We start from the raw sequence: 25,708 nt of genomic DNA on the forward strand, positions 1-25,708 counted from the left end.
TAGTGGGGGACTTTAACACCCCCCTGACTGAAATGGATAGATCATCTAAGCAAAAGATCAACAAGGAAATAAAGACTTTAAATGACACACTGGACCAAATGGACTTCACAGACATATTCAGAACATTCCATCCCAAAGCAACGGAATACACATTCTTCTCTAGGGCCATGGAACATTCTCCAAAATAGATCACATCCTAGGTCACAAATCAGGTCTCAACCGGTACCAAAAGATTGGGATCATTCCCTGCATATTTTCAGACCACAATGCTTTGAAACTAGAACTCAATCACAAGAGGAAAGTCAGAAAGAACTCAAATACATGGAGGCTAAAGAGCATCCTACTAAAGAATGAATGGGTCAACCAGGAAATTAAAGAAGAATTAAAAAAATTCATGGAAACCAATGAAAATGAAAACACAACTGTTCAAAATCTTTGGAATGCAGCAAAGGCAGTCCTGAGAGGAAAGTATGTAGCAATACAAGCCTTTCTCAAGAAACAAGAAAGGTCTCAAATACACAACCTAACCCTACACCTAAAGGAGCTGGAGAAAAAACAGCAAATAAAGCCTAAACCCAGCAGGAGAAGAGAAATAATCAAGATCAAAGCAGAAATCAATGAAATAGAAACCAAAAGAACAGTAGAACAGATCAACGAAACTAGGAGCTGGTTCTTTGAAAGAATTAACAAGATTGATAAACGCCTGGCCAGACTTAACCAAAAAGAAAAGAGAAAGGACCCAAATCAACAAAATCATGAATGAAAGAGGAGAGATCACAACCAACACCAAAGAAATACAATTATAAGAACATATTATGAGCAACTCTATGCCAGCAAATTAGATAACCTGGAAGAAATGGGTGCATTCCTAGAGATGTATCAACTACCAAAATTGAACCAGGAAGAAATAGAAAACCTGAACAGACCTATAACCACTAAGGAAATTGAAGCAGTCATCAAAAATCTCCCAAGAAACAAAAGCCCAGGGCCAGATGGCTTCCCAGGGGAATTCTATCAGACATTCAAAGAAGAACTAGTACCTATTCTCCTGATACTGTTCCAAAAAATAGAAATGGAAGGAAAACTTCCAAACTCATTTTAGGAGGCCACCATTACCTTGATCCCCAAACCAGACAAAGACCCCATCAAAAAGGAGAATTACAAACCAATATCCTAGATGAACATGGATGCGAAAATTCTCACCAAAATACTAGCCAAGAGGATCCAACACCATTAAAAGGATTATTCACCACGACCAAGTGGGATTTATCCCTGGGCTGCAAGGTTGGTTCAACATCCACAATCAATCAACGGGATACAATACTTTAACAAAAGAAAGAACAAGAGTCATATGATCCTCTCAATAGATGCAGAAAAAGCATTGACAAAGTACAGCATCCTTTCTTGATCAAAACTCCTCAGAGTATAGGGATAGAGGGTACATACCTCAATATCATAAAAGCCATCTATGAAAAACCTACAGCGAATATCATTCTCAATGGGGAAAAGCTGAGAGCTTTTCCCCTAAGGTCAGGAACGCGGCAGGGATGTCCACTCTCACCACTGCTATTCAACATAGTACTGGAAGTCCTAGCCACAGCAATCAGACAACAAAAAGAAATCAAAGGCATCCAAATCGGCAAAGAGGAAGTCAAACTCTCACTCTTTGCAGATGATATGATACTTTATGTGGAAAACCCAAAAGACTCCACCCCAAAACTGCTAGAACTCATACAGGAATTCCGTCAAGTAGCAGGCTATAAAATCAATGCACAGAAATCAGTGGCACTCCTATACACCAACAACAAGACAGAAGAGAGACAAATCAAGGAGTCGATCCCATTTACAATTGCACCCAACACCATAAGATACCTAGGAATAAATTTAACCAAAGTGGTAAAGGATCTGTACTCAGAAAACTATAAAATACTCATGAAAGAAATTGAAGAAGACACAAAGAAATGGAAAAACGTTCCATGCTCATGGATTGGAAGAACAAACATTGTGAAGATGTCAATGCTACGTAGAGCAATCTACACATTCATGCAATCCCCATCAAAATACCATCCACTTTCTTCAAAGAAATGGAACAAATAATCCTAAAATTTGTATGGAACCAGAAGAGACCCTGAATAGCCAGAGGAATCTTGAGAAAGAAAAGCAAAGCTGGCAGCATCACAATTCTGGACTTCCAGCTCTATTACAAAGCTGTCATCATCAAGACAGTATGGTACTGGCACAAAAACAGACACATAGATCAATGGAACAGAATAGAGAGCCCAGAAATGGACCCTCAACTCTATGGTCAACTCATCTTTGACAAAGCAGGAAAGAATGTCCCATGGCAAAAAGACAGTCTCTTCAACAAATGGTGTTGAGAAAATTGGACAGGCACATGCAGAAGAATCAAACTGGACCATTTCCTTACACCACACACAAAAATAGACTCCAAAGTTTGAAAGACCTAAACGTGAGACAGGAGTCCATCAAAATCCTAAAGGAGAACACAGGCAGCAACCTCTTCGACCTCAGCCGCAGCAACTGCTTCCTAGAAACATTGCCAAAGGCAAGGGAAGCAAGGGCAAAAATGAACTATTGGGATTTCATCAAGATAAAAAGCTTTTGCACAACAAAAGAAACAGTCCACAAAACCAAAAGACAACCTACAGAATGGGAGAAAATATTTGCAAATGATATATCAGATAAAGGGCTACTATCCAAAATCTATAAAGAATTTATCAAACTCAACACCCAAAGAACAAATAATCCAATCAAGAAATGGGCAGAAGACATGAACAGACATTTTTCCAAAGAAGACATCCAGATGGCCAACAGACGCATGAAAAAGTGCTCAACATCTCTCGGCATCAGGGAAATCCAAATCAAAACCTCAATGAGATATCACCTCACACCAGTCAAACGGCTAAAATTAACAAGTCAAGAAATGACAGAAGTTGGCGGGGATGCGGAGAAAGGGGAACCCTCCTACACTGTTGGTGGGAATGCAAGCTGGTGTAATACACTCTGGAAAACAGTATGGAGGTTCCTCAAACAGTTGAAAATAGAGCTGCCATATGATCCAGCAATTGCACTACTGGGTATTTACCCCAAAGATACAAATGTAGGGATCCGAAGGGGTACGTGCACCCCAATGTTTATAGCAGCAATGTCCACAATAGCCAAACTGTGGAAAGAGCCAAGATGTCCCATCGACAGATGAATGGATAAAGAAGATGCGGTATATTTACATAATGGAATATTATGCAGCCATCAAAAGGAATGAGATCTTGCCATTTGCAACGACATGGATGGAACTGGAGGGTGTTATGCTGAGTGAAATAAGTCAATCAGAGAAAGACATGTATCATATGACCTCACTGATATGAGGAATTCTTATTCTCAGGAAACTAACTGAGGGTTGCTGGAGTGGTGGGGGGTGGGAGGGATGGGGTGGCTGGGTGATAGACATTGGGTAGGGTATGTGCTATGGTGAGTGCTGTGAATTGTGCAAGACTGTTGAATCACAGATCTGTACTTCTGAAACAAATAATGCAACATATGTTAAGAAAAAAGAAAAAGAAGAAGATAGCAGGAGGGGAAGAATGAAGGGGAGTAAGTCGGACGAGGAGACGAACCATGAGAGACGATGGACTCTGAAAAACAAACTGAGGGTTCTTGAGTGGAGGAGGGTAGGGGGGATGGGTTAGCCTGGTGATGGGTATTAAAGAGGGCACATTCTGCGTGGAGCACTGGGTGTTATGCACGAATAATGAATCATGGAACACTACATCAAAAACTAATGATGTAGTATTTGGTGATTAACTTAACAATAAAAAATTTAAAAAAAGAAATCAAAAATGAAAGTAATCCTTAGATTAGATCAAACAGAAAAAAATACATTTAAAAAAGGAGTCATAAGAAAAAGAAGGCCCTCAAAGAGAGAGAACAGTAGTACCCATTACTGATTTATGAAGAGAAAAATATCCACTGCAACTCAGACAGCCTAGAGAAGATCTCCCTCAAGAGCAAACTGTTAATTTTTGCCTTAGCTTGGGGGACAATCTTGACAGTATGTAGAATGCAAGGGATTATAATGGCAGGTACGTAAAGTAGCATTAGTGGGTGTCCTTTTAGATGCCTTAATGCTAGAAAGACCTGGAAGCTGTGGGAAGGACACAGGACTGGCCTTTGGGCAGCACTGTCCAGAAACCTATTCAATCCCAGGGTTGGGCAGCTCTCCCTTTCTTTCCCTTCCTTCTCCTTTCCGGAATGTGGTCTGGCGATGGATGATGGGGTCTTATGTCAGAAGAGTGCCAAGGCTGTAAAGGATCATATTCTTTCTCTACATTAACAGTGCATAAGGAGACCTTTCTTGCCTGCTTCTAAAAGAACAAAAAATGGCAATGAAAATAATTCTAAACTAAAAGAAACTTATCTTCATTCCATCACCTTAAAAAACACAACTTTAGTCCTACATGGAGCTTTTTCATGATTAGTATGCACCGACTATACAATGAGTAATTCAGGTTTCCCATACAAATCTAATTTATATATTTGGCATATATAAGTAGATATATATAATAATGGATTACAAGTTGTTTACCAGCTAGAAAGTCTCATAAAAAATAGCAGTTTATATTGTTTTAAGGGAATTAAAAATGCATACATCTTAATGCTGTTCATCTTCTGATAGATAAAAACACATTTCCTATATCATTAATGGAAAGGCAATAATATTTGCAGTCTATCTACTATTACCTGCCTATTAGAAACCTACCCTCTTAGACTCAGGGCCCCACTTATCATGGACCATAAAAGCTACAACCTTAGATATTTAAGTGTGAACCAGGTCGGTATTCCTTTCAAGATTCAACTCTTAAGGAATAACTTTATAAAATGCAGACCCAAAACAGCTTTGAGGGTAAACTGATAAGAAGTAAAGAGTTGGAGTAATGTAGCCAGATACCTCTGATTGGCTCTATTCATCAGCAATTTCTAACAAAAGAAAACAGTAAGACAAACTCCAAAGGACTATGCAGTTTTATAACTCTCTCCTTTCTGTATTAAAGCCAAGACACAACCAGATTTCATTTTATAAACTCCTACATTCTTCCTAGATGATTCTCAAATAAGTCATCCTATTTACACTTCTATGTACAGTTATCAATCTTTCACATTATTCCATTAATGTTCTTGGAGCTACTGGTGAACTTACTGTTACCAGTGTAACTTAAGTTTATTTGCCCTACATTTCTACCTATATCATTAGTGTTCTCTATTGTAAAGAAATGAAGAATGTTAAATTCATAACCATATACAAGGCTCAAGCCTCAAAGCTAAGGGCTTCACACACACACACACACACACACACACACACGCACGCACACGCACATGCACATGCACACGTACACACACACACGGGCCGAGAGGGAGAGATAAAGAAACAGAAAGAGCAAGAGACAGAAAAAAGAGAGAAAGGGAGGGACTTGTTTGGTGGGTATTAAAAAGTCCAAAGTCATTCTTAAAGATTCTGTGAACTAAAGTTTACATATTTTTATTTTATTTATTTTATTTATTTTTATTTTATTTATTTATTTTATTTATTTATTTTATTTTAAAATACATATTTATATGTCTTAGCTCTCTCTTACTTATGCAAATAAATAAGCAACTTTCTCATACTGCTTTAGAAACACAAGATATCTTTCTCATTGATGATGGTACCTTCATGAATGTGGTTTTACTGTATTAACAAACCAATGTACACATTATTACTATATCTCAAGTAAGAAAATAGCTTGGTTTGTGTGTTTACATAAATAAACTCTCAAGTGTGTATGTATCTTCACATCGGTAACTTAAATATTTAAGAGCTATAGGCTGAAAATTATAGTGTCATAAGTTTGATTACTTTTCTGATTCCTACTGACTGACTTTCCTACAATTCAGTGTTCTAAATGCATTTCCAGTGTGCTTCTTAAGTGATATATAAATAAATAAATATATATATATATATATATACAAACACATACACACATACACACACACGTATTTAGAGAGACAAAATATTTTTCCATGTGAACTGTTTACTTAGTTGCTATTAACACACAATCTTCCCCCAAATCTTCTACTTTCAAAGTTAGAAAGTATCATATGGACTATGGACTCTGAGAAACAAACTGAGGGTTCTAGAGGGGAGGGGGGTGGGGGGATGGGTTAGCCTGGTGATGGGTATTAAAGAGGGCATGTACTGAATGGAGCACTGGTGTTATACACAAACAATGAATCATGGAACACTACATCAAAAACTAATGATGTCACATATGATGATTAACATAACATAATAAAAAAAAGTATCATACGTCCAATACTACCAGAAATTAGCCAAGGATCACTCATTTCTTTTGTCACAGTGGTGCCATTTACTTACAAATACATCTTCCCTATGGAAATTTAGATTTAAAAATATACCACACATACATGTATAATTTACATATATACATGAACAAAAATTTGGGGAAGAGCTGTGCTAACCAAAGTTAAAAACATATTTCTTTGATATATGCTATTTCAAAGGATTTTGACTATGCAGGAGTTGCATAGAGTATGCAGCATTTCCAATTTGAAAGCAGATTCTTTTTTCTTTTTTGAACCAATAAGTCACTGGTGTTCTCTTGGAACAGTCTTATTAAGAACTTCCCTTAATCTCTTTTTCATAACTTTAATCAGTAGCAAAACATATGGTAACTCACTAGCAACATGGTTAGAACTCCTTTTTTGCAACAACGTTATAAATTCCAACTAATAAAATTTTAATTCATATATCATTAATGGTGGTACTTGCAAGAAAAAGATCATTCAGTCCTCAATTCTGAAGTTGAAATAAAGGATATTCTTTTTATGTTGGCAAGTTAACTCAACATTTGACTATGAAATCCTGCAACTATTTAATAACACTATCAAACAATCATGCTTTTTGCTCTTTTACTTGTTAAGTTAAAAGAAAAAAAATACTATCCCTGCTTAAATTTGATTTCTAGCAATTTGTTTTTAATTATATCAATGGGTGTTCCAGAGTTCTCTCATTTCATTTTATGATTACTGACTTTGAACTAAAAACGTCACTTGCCAGCATGGAGAGACACAAGTAAACAGTTCAGGGAATTGTGGCTTATTCATCTGGAACAGCACAATCAGGCACAATTACGGCTCTGCTTTGGTACAGTGCAGTATTGGTAGGGTGCAGTATAATGGCTCTGCTATCGTACAGTGCAGTATAATGGCTCTGCTTTCGTACGGTGCAGGTTAATGGCTCTGCTTTGGTATGGTGCAGTATAATGGCTCTGCTTTCGTACGGTGCAGTATCATGGCTCTGCTTTGGTACGGTGCAGTACCTGGACATCTGTACAGCTTTCTTGCCTGTGCAATATCTCCTTTGCTTAAACGGGTTCGCTGACCAATTGCAGGACGTATGCCATTATCATCACGAGAGGGGAGAATAGTATCCAGAAACATCCCCCTGAAAAAAATCAGAAGCAAGCCACACATAAGTCACCAAATTAAGACACATACATTCCTTACACGTATAAGTATATATAATTATCTTTTTTCAGACTCGTGTCAGCTAAAAGGAAAATACATCAGTGTTGAGCTTCAAATAGTGTGCCAGACTTTCAAAACATGTTTATCAAGGTAGGGAAAAAAAGTTGTGCCAAATTGTATACCTAGCAAAAGTCAATGAAATAATTTTAAAAATCTAGAATTCTATATAGTCCCCCACCAAATATACCGTGGTTTTTTTTAGGTTTTTAAGCAAATCTAAGAACTACTTGGATTAGTAAATTGTAAAACAATTTTGCCTCATAGAAGTCTATTTTTTAAGGACAACCTACGATACATATTTTTGAGGTTACTAAAATTGTAAAAGCCAAAAAGTGTTATTTTTTTAGTTAACTTATTAATTTAACCTATGTATTCTTAGAAGTCCAACTATTACAGTATGTTAAAAGAACAGGAAAAAACAGCGTATCAAATTTTAGAAAGAACATTTTAAGCAAAATAGTTTTTTGATACACACACACATAGAGACACAAAGAGAATAAAATTTTCATGGTAAAATTAAGAAGGAAAAAACTAGCAATGGCAAAGCCCTAATAATGCTAAGCTAGACATACCAAGTTGTGAGATACCCAAGGTCGTGATACTACCTTTCTCCATCTTCAAAACTAAAAATTCTGAATATAATGCATTAAAGATGTAGTCTTAATTTTGCAATGAATATCAACATTTATAACTCTAAAGGAAGAACTGAGCTTAAAAGTTAAATGGACTGGGAAACTATTCCAGTGGTAAGAAGGATTTCAAGAAAAAGAGAAGCTTTCTATAAAAGTATTTGAAATTAAGAAATACAATTGTAAAAAAAAAATGTTTTAAATTAGGATGAAAGGCATGATACTCCTTTCCAAAATTTTAATGAATAAATTGTATTTAGACTACAGGTTAAAAGAAAATTTTGTCTCTATCCCTTCCTTTAGGAAATATTTCCTAAGCACTGTTGTAGGTCTGGATTTATAGCCATTAATAAAATGGTTCTCTATGATTCTCACATTTTAATGTAGGGCAAGAGACATTAAACAAAAGATTGAGTACTGAGAGAGTGACAGGTCCTACAGAGAAAAAGAAGTGAAGATGGACATTGATTATCCAGTGATGGGGTAGTTTTTAAATAGAGTGATCAAAGAAAAACTCACATGGAAGTTGACATTTTGGCCAAACATGAAGGAAGTGAGAGTGAAGGCACTGTGAGTAAATGGGATTAGAAACTTCCAGAAAGAAAGAACAGGAAATTCAACTGCTCAGAGATGGGAGGATCCTTAAAGTGTTTGAGTGTCACACAGAGAATGTGACTTTAGCCTAAGGAAAACTGTTACCATCTGGAAGATGGTAAACAGAGGAGTGACATGATTCATGAGTGCTTTATGACTAACCTCTCTGGCTTCTAGGTAAGGGTAGTGATCTTTATAGATAAAACCTGGATAACACAAATAAAAAATGGAACTCTTTACAAATCTAAGTATCTACAGAACTCCACATGCATATTGCTTGAGATAAAGGGAGGGAGGGGAACTGATGATAACTTATGGGAGTAGACCAGCAAAAGTGAGAGGTTGCTCATAATAAGATGCAACTCTAGCTAGGTCAATGCAATTGAAGGAGAAGTTGAGCTATAAAATAGGGTAGTATTGAGAAAAGCCATTCTTCAACTATACTTCACGAATCAACAGATATTTTAAGTAGGTAAGTCCAAATTAATGTAGGGTTACCATTTCTGCAGTACTTTGGTACCAACAAAATATTATTTTCTAGGGGCACCTGGGTAGCTCAGTTGTTAAGCGTCTGCCTTCGGCTCAAGTCGTGATACTTCAGCTCAGGTCGTAATCCCAGGGTCCTGGGATCAAGTCCCACATCGGGCTCCCTGCTCCTGCTTTCCCTCTCCCACTCCCCCTGCTTGTGTTCCCTCTCTCGCTGCCTCTCTCTGTCAAATAAATAAATAAATCTTTAAAAAATATTCATTATTTTCTAATTCTAAAATCAGATTTGAAAACTTTAAAAGGTTCACTTTTTCCAATTTTTAAAACAGTTCGATTTAAAAAGGTCAAGGACATCTTGACATAGATATATTCAAACTCAGACAATAGAATGATGAATTTTGACTCCTCTCTACTGAGGTACCTTCTCTTCCATTCAGAAGGGGGTAAGTCACGCTTTGTTTTGTTCTTCCTTTGCAGTCAAGAAGTTAACAATTCTCTCCCTCCACTTCCAGGCCTGTTAAGCAATACAGGCTCTTGCTGAATATCCTCAGTGAGGCACTATCAATAGTCCAGAGACAGATTACAAAGAGCTTCACTTACTAATCTTCATTTGTTCTACCTACATTAGAAGAGTGAATTAGCTATGCTTCTTTAAGAAACTTTGTAAAATTTTGCAGTTCCTTCATTAAAGAAAAATAAGCAATACCAGTTAGCAAGCCTCTACATTACAAATTACCCATGCATATAAAGACCACATATATCTAGCCCTATTCTTTCTAAAAGTAAGTACCTAAATCTGCTGATGGGCTACATCCATAAAGACAACTGAAACTTTTTATAGACTCCCTGGGTTCAGAAGAAAATATAAAATTTCAAATACTTGCATTAACAGAACGAAGAACAAAAACCACATGTTCATCTAATTAATGTAGAAAAAGCATTTGACAAAATTCAAAGACATTTCATGATAAAAACTTTCAACACACTAGGAATAGAAGGAAACTGTCTCCACATAATAAAGAACATAAATGAAAAGCCTACAGCAAACAACATACTCAGTGCTAAAAAACTGAAAGTTTTTCATCTAAGATCAAGAACAAGGCAGAAATGCCTGCTCTCACTGTTTCTATTCAACATAGTACTGAAAGTTGTAGCTAGAGCAATTAGGCAAGGAAAAGAAGTAAAAGACATCTAAGTAGGATGGAATTAAAACCATCTCTCTTTGCAGATCATGTAATCTTACATGTAGAAAACCCCAGAGTCCACAAAAAAAAGAGAGAACTAATAAACAAATTTAGCAAAGTTGTAGAATAAAAATCAACACACAAAAAATCAGTTGTGGTTTCATACAATAGCAATGAACAATCTGAAAAGGAAATTAAGAAAAACAATTCCATTTAAAATAGCATTAAAAAGAATAAAGTACTTAGGAATAAACCCAATCAAAAAAGTGAAAGATTTGTACACTAAAAACTACAAAACATTGCTCAAAGAAATTAGAGAAGACACAAATAAATGGAAAGACATTCCATTTTTTATGGATTAAACAACTTAGTTTGTTAAGATGTCCACACTACTTAAAATGATCTACAGATCCAGCCACAATTTCTATCAAAATCCCAATGGCATTTATTGCAGAAATTTAAAAAGTTCTAAAACTCGTATGGAATCTCACAGAACCTCAAATAGCCAAAAAACTGTGAAAAAGAACAAAGCTGGAGGACTCACACATCCTGATTTCAAAACACATTACTAAGCTAAAGTAATCAAAACAGTGATACTGGTATAAAGATAGACCTAGAGACCAATGGAATAGAATAGGAATCTCAGAAATAAACCCTAATGAATATAGTAAATCATCTTCAACAAGGGTGCCAAAACCACTCAATGGGAAAAAAACAATCTATTCAACAAATGATGTTGGGAAAACTGAATATCCACGTGCAAAAGAATGAAGTTAGACAATTATTTAAGCTATGTACAAAAATTAACTCAAAACAGTTTAAGACCTAAACACAAACCCCAAAACTATAAAACTCTTACATGAAAACATAGTGGAAAAGCTTCATGACATTGGATCTGGCAATGATTTCTTGGATATGACACCAAAGCACAATTAACAAAAGCAAAAATAGGTAAGTGGAACTACATCAAAATAAAAAGCTACGATGTAGCAAAGATGAAAAAAAAAGAAAATATTTGCAAATAACACATGTAAGAAGGAGACAGAATATATACAGAAATACTACAATTCAACAACAAAAAAATTAAATAATCTGACTTTAAAATGGGCAAAAGAATTAAATAGATATTTCTCCAAAGATGATACACAAATGGCCAGAAAGCACATGAAAAGATGTTCAACATCATTAATCAGAGAATGCAAATCAAAACCACAATAAAACATCATGTCATGGATGGATACTATTTAAAAAAAAAAAAGGAAAAAAAGAAATAGAAAATAATACATGTTGGTAAGGATATGGAATAATTGGAACCCTTGTGCACTGCTGTGGGATTTTGAAATGGTGCAGCTACTACAGAAAACATCATGGCATTTCTTCAAAAAATTAAAAATAGAACTACCATATGGTCTGGTATAGATACCCACTTCTGGGTATCTATGTAAAATAATTGAAAACAGGGTATGGGAAAGATATTTGCATACCCATATTCATAGCAGCACTATACACAATAGCCAACAAATGGAAGCAACTCAAATGCCCATCAGTGGATGAATGGATAAACAAAATATGTTCTATACCTACAATGGTATATTATTCAACCTTAAAACAAGGAAATCCTGGGTCACAGGCTGCAACATGCATAAATCTTGACAACACTGTGCTAAGTGAAATAAGCCAAGCACAAAAAGACAAATACTGTACGGTTCTATTTAAAGAGGTATCTAAAATATCTAAATCCAAATTCACAGAAACACAAAGTAGAATAGTAGTTACCAGGGGCTGCCAAGAGGGGAAAATGGGGCACTGTTGTTTAATGGGCATGGGCATAGGGTTTCAGTTTTGCAAGATGAAAAAGTTGTGAATATCTGTTTCACAATCATGTGAATATACTTAACATTACTAAACTGTACACCGAGAAATAGTTAAGATTATAAATTTTATGTTGTGTGTCTTTAACCACACACGCACATACACGCACAAAACTTCAAATACTTTGGAGGTGGTGGCTAAGAACTGTGCCAAATATTTTATCTCCTGGAATTCAGTTATTTAAATATATGTATGAGTTAATAAACATTCTCTTTAAAGATCAAAACAATAAAATAATGTTGGTTGGATTAATTCTTCCAACAGGTAGGTATAATTACTTTCACTCTAAGAATATAAGTTCATTAGGAAAACTGAATAGGATAATTTTGAAACAATAAGACAAAATAATAGGTCAAGGCTGCTTGGCATGCAGCACCATGGTGGGGATGATGGACTGCAGGTAGTAAGAGCAGAATGATTTATGGAAAAGGAAAGGAAAAAATTTAAACATGGAAAAGAAATACAGAGTAAGGGGAAATATATATTTTAAATTTTGGTATATATTCATCATCTATCAAAGACAGAAAGAATGAATTATTTTCTCTACTTTCCACTACCTCCTATGTTCCAAAGAATCAAAAGTCAGTTTAGTTCTAAATAATTCAGGAGTATATGAGAGGCGCCTTGGCTGAACTGGGACCCAAATCCCATTTGTTACATGTTTCTACAGAAAATTTAATTCCAAGCACTGACCTAAAAATAAAGTTTTATAGCTCTTTGAGATTAATTTCAGGCCAAATTTATGGATGTATTTCTACCAAAACTTAAATTCAAATTCCAGAAACAATAAGTATTTGGGTGGTTATTATATTTAAGCAAATATATATGCACTTCAGTAGAAAATAATTATTAAATATCATTAATAATTATATTAAAATACAATTAACACTCAATTTTTTAAATAATAGTTTTGTCTTTCAAAAAGGATAACTGAAAAATGTATCCAAGTATTAAGAGTTCTTTGAGACATTTTTCTTTACTTTTTATCAGGAAATTTTTTAGGGGGCACCTGGCTTGCTCAGTCAGTAAAGCATGTGACTCTTCATCTCAGGGTTGTAGGTTCAAGCCCCACTGTGGGTGTAGAGATTACTTAAAAAAATAATAAAATCTTTTTTTTAAAATGTTTAAAAAAAGGAGGGGTTTTAATTTGATTTTTTTTATCTTCTTTCCACCCCTGCCTTTAGAAACAGATGTTTGATGAATTGTGAAATGGACATAAGTGGGCAAAAAGATTGAGTTGGAATGGACAAGAGGGTAAAATAGGCACAAAAATGGACAGGGGATGACTTCAATGGTTTGACAGCTCCAAATTCCTTACCTGGGAACTATTTGCTTGATGACATCATCTTTAGAATAAAGTAACTGAAACCCAAATTTATTACGTTCTTTAAAAATAGCATAAACTTTTAATGAAATGACTTTAAGGTTAATAAGTTGTGAAATTTTAAATTATATGAAGTAAAATATCTTCATAATATATTCTTTGAGAATTAAATTAGCATAACTAGTACTTGAGCAATAGAAGATACAGAGTAGAAAACACAAGTCACATAGACAGTAGACATTCCAACTCAACAACCAAGTACCCTATTTGATTTGTGAATGCCTAATTTTCATTAAATTATGCTACGCCAATTTAATATGCTGATCATTTAATAATCATTTTATTTGGGCTTTTTAAAGTGATTTAGGAATGTAAAATAGTTTAAATAATTCATACCATTTTAATTTTTACTCTGAATTTATGTATCTGATAGGAAATGTGAAAATATGTTTTTAAAATTTCAAATGCTAGTGTTGGCTATAAATACCAATCAAGTATTTTTCTACTTAATGGCAACAGTATTTGAATGTGGTTCTAGTTCCAATGTTAAACATAGCTTTGTGAGGAGCAACACAGAGGAAAGGAATTAAAAGTCAAAAGGTATAACCTGAGACTCCAACCTTGAGAAGGTGTTCCTGGCATAGTGCATGATACTGTCAAAGTCGTATCTTTCTCCAAGTGAGTTCACTTCTCCAGGCTCCATCTTCAGAAAATTGTACTCTTGACCTAAGAATCAGTGACAAATATTTCAGGAACCTTTTAACAGACAGAGAAAAGAGAAGAGCCCCTCCTAGGTGTGCATCTGCTCTTTAAAAAAAAAAAAAAAAAGATTTTATTTATCTATTTGACAGAGAAATAGAGAGAGAGCACAAGTAGGCAGAGTGGCAGGCAGAGGGAGAAGGAGAAGCAGGCTCTCCACTGAGCAGGGAGCCAGACGTGGGGCTCGATCCCAAGACCCCAGGATCATGACCTGAGCCAAAGGCAGCTGCTTAACCGACTGAGCCACCCAGGCACCCCATCATCATCTGCTCTTGACTAAAGGCTGGTTACAGCTATATAGCAATACCCACCTATGTGCAAAAGTATGCATCCAGTGCTACTGTTTTCACTTCATATCACATTGAAAAAGTAATACTGAATTTGATTAATAAGTTAATTTTCAAAAAAGAGCTGGATTACAACAAGCACACTTTGGGTTGTTTTCCATGTGTACATTTTACATTCTTATAATATTTGTTTCTCTAAAATCTCACTGCTTTTTTCAGTACTGCAGGAATGATCATAAAATGTTATATTATTACCTAATGAGTCCCCACTTTTCTCTTCTGACTACATTTGTCAAGATCAACAAAAATCATCCTTCTATTTGCTTTAGAGTCTTTCTATGAAACACTGAGAAAAATATAAAAGCAGTATTTGTACGTACACACAACACTGCAGGTTTTGGTCATGTGACTTTGTCACTAAAGGTAAAACACCAGCAGCTGAGTTCATTCAGAATGGAAACAAGATTCTCTCTGATGAATCAATTCCAACCTCTACTTGGAGGTCTTTTTGTCTTTTTTTTCCTTTTTGGAGGGCTTTTTGATCAAGAAAAATGTGCTTCAGAACTTAACAATTTATTTATTTTTGTTTTACTTTTCACAACTGTCATTTTAACTTCTGGACATTTTCATTTTAATGGGTTTCTCAACTGGCTATTTATAATTGTATTGCTATACTGTTTCTTGAAATCTGAAAATAACAGACTTCTCTATGTAGATCTATGGCCATGGTTCCAGAAACAGAGAATTCCCTCAGAATTCAGGTCTCAGTGACTCCGTTTTCACAACCTTAGTAGCTGAAGATGCTGCTTTTATGGCTCATTTATGTAACTTCAAAAGTTTTGAAAGATCCAAATGTAAAGCTGAGTTCTCAGAATTTCAAATTCAAGGTTACAATTCAGAATGGAACTATTACAACACTCATCTAAGTTTTTATTCCAACTGCCATATGACTATGAAAAATATAAATATTACATTAATGAAAAATTTTCCAAAAGACAATAAAGAAATTGAGTGACACCAGAACATAATATCTCTGTAAGAAGGAAATCCAGTACACTCACTTGAGCATTAAGGATTAAAGAATCATCTTTAAGTTACAGAACCCAAGTCCCAGGCTAAAGTGTTTTAGTCTGGGTGCCTCAGTGGCTCAGTTGGTTAAGCGACTGCCTTCGGCTCAGGTCATGATCCTGGAGTCCCGGGAGCGAGTCCCACATCGGGCTCCCTGCTCAGCAGGGAGTCTGCTTCTCCCTCTGACCCTCCCCCCTCTCATGTGCTCTCTCTCTCTCATTCTCTCTCTCTCAAATAAATAAATAAAATCTTTAAAAAATAAATAAAATAAAGTGTTTTAGTCTATCTTCAATGACCTCACACATTAATGAACTAACCAGCCTGTATGGTGTAGTATGTGCTCCCCAAATCTCTGATGCATCTATCTGTAATATAAGCATTTTCAGGAAAAACCCTGCATTCCTGCCAACCTCTCTTAGAAGCAACTGTTACAACTTGCTTCTTGATAAGGAAGAATAAGTATATTTCAACATATCTAGTTCTAAGGTGAGATTTTTATAAAGCTATGGAGCTGATTTTATAGACATTTATCTATAACCCACAGGAGATTTCAACTTAAAGCACAATATGGGAAGATACTCTCTAGTTAAAGCAAAATGCTTTATAAAAATTTCCCAAAGTGGGAACATTGAACAATTTCAGTCATACATTTTGAGGCCTTAACATGTAGATGACTCAGTGTTTGGTGCTAAGTAAAAACAATATGGCCATACATGGTCCAAATAAAGAAAATTGAACTTATTTTATGAAAAGAAGGAAGAGGGTCAGAGATAGAGAGCACCAGGGGAACTTACCCTAAATAATTAAAAAAAAAAAAGATGATAAGACTTCTCCTTAAAAGAGTATTCTAAAATGGATTAAAGTAATCCAATCTTTAACCAATTTGGTTCCTACTATAGTTACTAATTTTGCATATAAATGTGAGGCTAAAGTCTGCACATTAGACATTGCCCTTGAATAACAGTTGATCTAAAGTTTCTGAGCCAGGGCAAGTCATAAATTTGTTGAAGATTAATCTCCAAGATGACATGACCTCTTTCATACCAGAATTGCCCTGTGACAGTAGTTCCAATACTTAGGAAATCTCACACAATAAATTCTTTCTTTTCTATTGGCCTAAATGTTGAGTCACCCAAGGTATGCATAGTCATAACTGCTAAGCACGGTGTTAAGTATTATATATTTATATACTACTTATATATTTCTTGCTTAAGTACATATTTATGTTAAAATGGAGTCCTATTATTAAGAGTAAGAATCATTTTTGAAGGTTACTTCCTTTATAAGATGTTTCCTCCATGTAATAAAAGAAACCTAATAACTATGGTTAACAGCAAACTTCTACTCATTTTACTGGTAGTTGAAATCATTTTCAGAAATATTATTTCCTCTTTATTTCTTTCCTAATGATATAAAGTAAGATGAACTTTGATAGCTGGCTCAGGCATTTGAGTCTCCTATATTGCGAGTAAAAATTTTCTGTACTTCTCTTTGATAATCAACACTACAAATGATTTCATCATTTTTTAAACTGAAATACAATTGACATACAATATCATATTAGTTTCATGTGTACAACACAGTGATTAGACACTTGTATACACTGCAAACTGATCACCACAATAATAAGTCTAATTACCCTATATCACCACGCAAAGTTAACAAAAAGTTGACTGAATTCCCTATGCTGTACATCACATCTCCATGACTTACTTATTTTATAACTGGAAGTTTGTACTTCTTGATCCTGTTCACCTATTTCATATTACCAAATCCCCTCCCCTCTGGCAACCACCACTCTGTTCTCTGTATTTATGAGTCTCAGTTTTATTTTGGTTTATGTGTTTGTTTGTTTTGTTTTTTAGATTGCCCTTAGAACTGAAATCATGTGGCATTTGTCTTTCTCTGGCTGACTTATTTCACTTAACATAATACCCTCAAGGCAAGATTTCAGTCTTTTTTCATGACTAATATACCATTGTGTGTGTGTGTGATGTCTTCTTTATCCATTCATTTATTTTTTTAAGATTTTATTTATTTATTTGAGAGAGAGCTAGAGAGAATGAGAGGAGGAGGGGCAGAGGGAGAAGCAGGCTCCCTGCTGAGCTGGGAGCCAGATGTGGGGCTTGATCACAGGACCTGGAGATCACGACCTGAGCTGAAGGCAGACGCTTACCCATCTGAGCCACCCAGGCACCCCTTTATCCATTCATGTATTGATGGATACTTAGGTTGTTTTCCTATCTTGACTATCGCTGAGAATGCTGTAATGAATATAGGGATGAATAAATTCTCTTGAATGGTGTTTTTGTTTTCTTCGGATAGACAACAAGAAGTAGAATTGCTGGATCATACGGTAGTTCTATTTTTAGTTTATTGAAGAACTTCCATACTACTTTCTATAGTGGCTGCACCAGTGCATGAGGGTTCCCTTTTCTTCACATCTTTGCCAAGACTTGTTATCTCTTGTCTTTTTGATGAAAGCCATTCTAACAAGTGTGAGGTAATATCTCATTGTGGTTTTGATTTGCATTTCCTGAATTAATTACTGATGATTAATGATGCTGAGCATCTTCATGTGCCTGTTGCCCATCTGTATGTCTTCTTCAGGAAAATGTCTCTTCAGAACCTCTGTCAATTTTTTAATCAGATTATATTTTTGCTATTAATTTGTATGAGTTCTTTATATATTTTGGATATTAACCTCTTATCAGATATATGATTTGCAAATGTCTTATCACATTCAGCAAGTTGCCTTTCATTTCACTCATGGTTTCTCTCACTATGCAAAAACTTTTTTAGTTTGATGTAGATCCATTTATTTTTCCTTTTGTTACCCCTGCATTTGGAATCAGATCCAAAAACAAACAAACAAGAAAACCAACAACAACAACAAAAAATAGCACTAAGCCTAATATCAAGGAGCTTACTGCCAATGTTTTTATCTAGGAATTTTATGGTTTCCAGTCCTACATTTGCCTTTAATCATTTTGAGTTAATTCTTGTGTATAGTGTAATAAAGTGGTCTAGTTTCATTCTTTTGTATGTAGCTGTTCAGTATTCCTAACACCATTTATTGAAGAGACTATCCTTTCCTCACTGTATATTTGTGCTCCTTTTGCAGTTGATTAATTGCCTATATATATATATACATATATGTATATATATAGGTTTATTTCTGGGCTCTCTACTCTGTTTCATTGATCTATGAGGGTGTTTATAAGCCAATAGTACATTGTTTTGATTACCACAGTTTTGTAGTATAGTTTGAAATCAGGGAGTGTATACTTCAGGCTTTGTTTTTCTTTCTCAAGGTTGCTTTGTTTATTCGGGTTCTATTGTGACTTTTTAGAAATTTTAGAATTATTTGTTCTAGGTCTGTGAAAAATGCCATTAAAATTTTGGTAGGGATTGCACTGAATCTGTATATGATTTTGGGTAGTATGGATATTAACAATATTAATTCTCCTAATCCATGAACATGGAATATGTTTTTACTTATCTGTATTTTCTTCAATTTCTTTCATTAATGTTTTATAGTTTTCAGTCTACAGGTCTTTCACCTCCTTAGTTAAATTTATTACAAGGTATTTTATACCTTCTGAAGCAATTGTAAATAGGATTGTTTTCCTGATTTCTCTTTCAGATAACTTAGTAGTGTTAGAAACACAACATATTTTTATATGTTAATTTTGTATCCTGTAAAATTTACTTAATTCATTAGCACTAAAAGTTTTTTGGTGGAGCCTTTAAGGTTTTCTACAAATAGCATCAGGTCATCTATAAATAGTGGCAGCTTTCCTTCCTCCTTTCCAAACCGTATGCCTTTTATTTCTTTTTCTACCTAATTGTTGTAGCTGGAACTTCCAATGCAATTTTGAATAACAGTGGCAAAAATGTCTTGTTCTGATCTTATAGGAAAAACTTTCAGCTTTTCACCATTGAGTATATTAGCTGTGGGATGGTCATATATGGTCTTTATTATGTCAAGTACATTCCCTCTATACCCACTTTGTTAAGAGTTTTTATCATAAATGGATGTTGAATTTTGTCAATGCTTTTTCTGTATCTATGAGATGATCATATGATTTCTATATTTTGTTATTGTGGTATATCACATTGGTTAATTTGAGCATGTTAAGTCATCCCTCCATCCCTGAAATAAATTCCACCTGATCACAGTGCATGATCCTTTTAATATATTGTCAAATTTGGTTTGCTAATATTTTATTGGGGATTTTTCCATCTATATTCATCAGAGATATTGACCTGTAATTTTCTTCTTTTTTTTTTTTTTTTGTGGTGTCCTTGTCTGGTTTTAGTATCAGAGTAATGCTGAGTTCGTAAAATGAGTTCAGAAGTACTTCTTCCTCTTCAATTTTTTTGGAAGAGTTTGAGAAGGATAGGTATTACATCTTTGAACGTTCAATAGAATTTACCAATGAAAGTGTCTGGTCCTGGACCTTTGTATGTTGGGAGCTTTTACATTACTGATCCAATCTCCTTATAAGTAATTAGTATATTCAGATTTTCTATTTCTTTATGATTCAGTCTTGGAAGATTACATGTTTCTAGGAACATAACCAGTTCTATGTTGCCCAATTCGCTTATCTATAATTGTTCATAGTAGTCTAATGATCCTTTGGATTGCTGTGGTATCTCTCTCTCTCTCTCTCTCTCTCTCTCTCTCATGAGTCTAGCTAAAGGTTTATTAATTTTGTTTATCTTTTCAAAGACCCAGCTTAGGAGTGCCTAGGCGGCTCAGATGGTTAAGCGTCTGCCTTCAGCGCAGGTCATGATCTCCAGGTCCTGGGACCGAGCCCCACATGGTGCTCTTGGCTCAGCAGGAAGTCTGCTTCTCCCTCTGCCTCTCTCCTTGCTCATGCTCTCTCTATATATCTTTTCAAATGAATAAATAAAATCTTAAAAAAAAACAAAGACCCAGTTTATAGTTTCACTGCTTTTTTATATTATCTATTAAGTTCTATTTCATTTATTATTTCCTTCCTTCTACTAACTTTGGATTCATTTTTTTTTCTTTTTCTAGTTCCTTTGGGTGTAAAGTTAGATGGTTTGAGTTTTTTTGTTTGTTTGTTTCTTGAGATGCCTATATTGCTATGAACTTAACCTCTTATAATCACTTTTGCTGTAGCCCATAGATTTTGGTATATTTTATTTCTATTTTCCTTTGTCTACAGATATTTTTCTAATTTCCTCTTTGAATTCTCGAATAACTCAGTGGTTGTTGAGTAACATGTTGTTTAATCTCCACATTTTCGTGGGTTTTTGTTTTTTCATTTTTCTTCATGTAATTGATTTTTAGTTTCATGCCATTGTGGTCAGAAAAGACGCTTGATATGATTTCAATCTTCTTGAATTTACTGAGACTTCCTTTGCAACCTAACATGTGATCTATCCTGGACATTGCTCCATGTGCACCTGAGAAGAAGGTGTATTCTACTGCTTTAGAATGGAATGCTCTGTATATCTACTAAGTCTTTCTTACCAAATGTGTCATTTAAAGCCAATTTTTTCTTACTGATTTTGTGTCTGGATGATCTATCCATTGATGTAAGTGGGGTGTTAAAGTACCCTACTTCTATTGTATTATGTTAATTTATCCCTTTAGGTATGTTAATACTTGCATATTTAGGTGCTCCTAAGTTCGTTGCATATACATTCATAAGTGTTATATCTTCTTGCTGTATTGATGCCTTTAACATTATGCAATGCTGTTTTTGTTTTTTATTAGCCTTTTAAAGCCTATCTTTGTCTATGAGTACAGCTAACCAGCTTTCTTTTCATTTGCATTTGCACAGAATATTTTTTTTCTATTCCTTCACTTTTAGTCTGTGTGTGTTTAGTTCTTAAGTGAGTCTCTTATAGGCAGCATAGAGATGCATATTTTTTAACTATTCAACCTACTTATACCTTTTGATTGCAGTATTTAATCAATTTATGTGTAATTATTGATAGATATGTACTTATTGCCATTTTGTTGACCATTTTCTGGCTGTTTTTGTAATTCCTCTCTGTTCCTTTCTTCTCTTTCTCTCTATCCTTGTGGTTTGATATCTTTCCTCAGTGTTATATTTATATTCTTTTCTCATTTTCTTTTAGGTATTTACTATAAGTTTTTGTTTTGTGGTTACCGTGAGGTTCGCATATGACATTCCTACGTATTTAATAGTCTATTTGAAGTTGATAGCAACTTAAATTTGAATACATCCCAAAACTACATTTTACTCCACCCTCATATTTTGTTTTGGACGTCACATCTTTTTATTTTATGTATCTTTTAACTGATTATTTTAGTTTTAATTAATCTATCTTTTTCTTTTGACCTTCACACTAGCTTTATCAGTTATTAATCCACTACCTTTACTATACATTTACCTTTTCCATTGACATTTTTATTTTCATATGTTTTATTGTCCTTAATTATCATCATGTCTTTTCTATTTAAAGAAGTCCTTTTACAATTTCTTGTGAGGCCAGTTTAATGGTGATGAATTCTTTTAGCTTTTGTTTGGAAAACTCTATCTCTCCTTTAAATCTGAATGATAGCCTTATTAGGTAGAGTATTCTTGGTCAGTGTTTTTTTTCCTTTCAATATTTTAAATATGTCAGGCCACTCCCTTCTGGCCTGCAAAGTTTCTTCTGAAAAATCTGCTGGGGGAGGAGCAAGATGGCGGAGGAGTAGGAGACCTGGATTTTGTCTGGTCTCAGGAATTCAGCTGGATAGGGATCAAACCATTCTGAACACCTACAAACTCAACAACTCTCTGAACAGAAAAGTGACCACTTTCTGGAAGGTAGGACGTGTGGAGAAGTGAATCAGAGACGATATTCGGGAGGATAGATGGCGGGGAAGGGGACCTCTGTCAGCCGCTTCTGGCAAGTGATAGAGCAGCAGGGCACAAAATCAGAACTTTTAGAAGTCAGCTCCGCTAAGGGACATCACTCCAATGACTAAGCGGGGGGGTGAGGTGGGGGGGTGGAACCCTCGCTGGGACAGTGTGGTCTCAGGACCCTCTGGGTCACAGAAAGACCGGAGGTGCCTGAGTGCAGCAGAACTCCCAGGTATCAGAGCAGGGAAGCCAGCTGCAGAGACAGAGCTGAGGAGTAAGCTGTCAACTCGGGGTTGCCAAAAACCATGATTCGCGGCACAGTCGGGCCACTGCTCTTCCAGCAGGGACCCAACAAGCGGCAGATCCGGGGAGACTCCCCTTCCTCCCCTGGGAGGAGCGGCGCAGGAGCACACCACAGGGATCCGCTGGGTTTGAAGACTCCACACAGGATCGTGTGCCAGAGATAGAAATGCTCAGTCACAGGCCGGGTGAGCATGGAGTGCAGCCAGAGACTGGGAAGACGAGAGTGACTGACTGCTTTTCTCTGGGGGCACACTAAGGAGTGGGGCCTCCGAGTTCTCAGCTCCTACAGGGCAGAGATTGGGAGGCTGCCATTTTCACTTTCATCCTCCAAAGTTGTACAGAAAGCTTTCAGGGAACAAAAGCTCCCAAGAGTAAACCCGAGAAGATGATTTAGCCTCGACCCGGCAAGGGTGGGGTAATTCCACCTCCTGCAAAGCCATTTTGGGAACCACGGCAGCAGGCCCCTCCCCCCAAAAGATCAGCAAGAATAGCCAGCCAAGACCAAGTTTACCGATCAATGAAAACGGCAGAACTCCAGTGATAGGGGAATACTGCACATAGAATTCATGGCTTTTTTACCATGATTTTTTAGTCTTTCAAAGTTAATTTTTTTAACTTTTTTTGTTGTTTAATTTTTCTCTTTTCCTTTTTCAATCAACATCTTATCAATCTCTTTTTTAAAAAATTCTTTATTTTTCATTTTTTGGGTCACATTCTAACCCTTCATAGTAGTTACCCTTATTTTTGGTGTATATATATATATATATATATATATATATATAAATTGTTCTCTCTTTAAAATTTTGGGATATAGTTCTTTCTAATAGATCAAAATATACCCTAAATCTCTAGTGCATGGCATTGTTCTAGTCTCCTGCCTGATCAGATTCTCTCCTCCCCTTTTTTTTAATCCTCTTCTTTCTTTCTTCAACCAACTTCTTATCAATTCCTTTTATAAAATCTTTTATAATTTTCATCTTTACAGTCATATTCCATCCCTTCAAAGTATTAACCCTTATTTTTGTACATATATAGTTTTTCTGTCTTTAAAATTTTGGGAAGCACTTTCTTTTAACAGACCAAAATATGCCCAAAATCTAGTGTGTGGCACTGATCTATGCACCAGCCTGATCATATTTGATCATATTCTGTTTGTTTTGTTTTGTTTCTGTTTTTAACTTTTTTCTTTTTCTTTCTTTCCTTTTTTTCCCGGTTTCAGGTCTTTTCTGATTTGTTTAGTGTATGTTTTCAGGGGACGTTGTTACCCTGTTAGCATTTTGTTCTCTTTCATCTATTCTCCTCTGGACAAAATTACAAGACAGAAAAAATCACCTGAACAAAAAGAACAAGAGGCACCACTGACTGCCAGGGACCTAATCAATATGGACATTAGTAAGATGTCAGAACAAAGTTCAGAAGGATGATTTTAAAGATACTAGCTGGGCTTGAAAAAACCATGGAAGGTATTAGAAAAACCCTTTCTGGAGAAATAAAAGAACTAAAATCTAACCAAGTCAAAATCAAAAGGGCTAGAATTAGTGATATTATATATATATATATATATATATATATATATATATATATAACAATATTAGAATGATTGGGATCCCAGAAAAAGAAGACAGAGAGAGAGGGGCAGAAGGTATATTGGAGCAAATTATAGCAGAGAAATTCCCTAATTTGGGGAAGGAAACAGACATCAAAATCCAGGAGGCAATAGAATCTCTCTCAAAATCAATAAAAATAGGTCAACACCCCGACATCTAAGAGTAAAACTTACGAGTCTCAGAGACAAAGAGAAAATCCTGAAAGCAGCTCGGGAGAAGAGATATGTAACCTACTATAGTAGAAACATTAGATTGGCAACAGACCTATCCACAGAGACCTGGCAGGCCAGAAAGGACTGGCATGATATATTCAGAGCACTAAATGAGAAATATATGCAGCCAAGAATACTATATCCAGCTAGGCTGTCATTGAAAATAGAAGGAGAGATAAAAAGCTTCCAGGACAAACAAAAACTAAAGAAATTTGCAAACACGAAACCAGCCCTCCAAGAAATATTGAAAGGGGTCCTCTAAGCAAAGAGAGAGCCTAAAAGTAACATAGACCAGAAGGGAACACAGACAATATACAGTCACCGTCACCTTACAGACAATACAATAGCACTGAATTCATTTCTTTCAATAGTTACCCTGAATGTAAATGGGCTCAATGCCCCAATCAAAAGACACAGGCTATCAGATTGGATAAAAAAACAAGACGAATCGATATGCTGTCTGCAAGAGACTCATTTTAGACCCAAAGACAACCCCACATTGAAAGTGAGGGGGTGGAAAACCATTTACCATGCTAATGGACACCAAAGAAAGCTGACATGGCAATCCTTATAACAAACAAATTAGATTTTAAACCAAAGACTGTAATAAGAGATGAGGAAGGACACTATATCCTACTTAAAGGTTCTATCCAACTAGAAGATCAAACAATTGTAAATATCTATGCCCCTAGCATGGGAGCAGCTACTTATATAAGCCAATTAATAACAAAAGCAAAGAAACACATTGACAATAACATAATAAATAGTGGGGGACTTTAAAACCCCCCTCACTGAAATGGACAGATCAAATAAACAAAAAATCAACAAAGAAATACAGACTTTAAATGACACACGGGACCAAATGGACTTTGCAGACATATTCAGAACATTCCATCCCAAAGCAACAGAACACACATTCTTCTCTAGCAC

General features: G+C 35.4%; 1 protein-coding gene across 1 annotated transcript in view; it reads right to left on the reverse strand.

Moving 5' to 3' along the window:
• TLL1 (tolloid like 1) overlaps positions 1-25,708 on the reverse strand; it is a 213,443-nt gene that overhangs the window by 82,033 nt on the left and 105,702 nt on the right. The window contains exons 7-8 of the mRNA XM_028104406.2: positions 14,312-14,417; positions 7,395-7,519 (exon numbers count right to left, since the gene is read on the reverse strand). Of these exons, the coding sequence (XP_027960207.1) occupies positions 7,395-7,519; positions 14,312-14,417 (231 nt within the window). The remainder of the gene's footprint in view (positions 1-7,394; positions 7,520-14,311; positions 14,418-25,708) is intronic.

The sequence above is a fragment of the Eumetopias jubatus genome, unplaced genomic scaffold, assembly GCF_037043125.1.
Source record: "Eumetopias jubatus isolate StellerSeaLion01/CBP00866 unplaced genomic scaffold, mEumJub1_p1.0 scaffold_2, whole genome shotgun sequence".
NCBI lineage: Eukaryota > Metazoa > Chordata > Mammalia > Carnivora > Otariidae > Eumetopias > Eumetopias jubatus.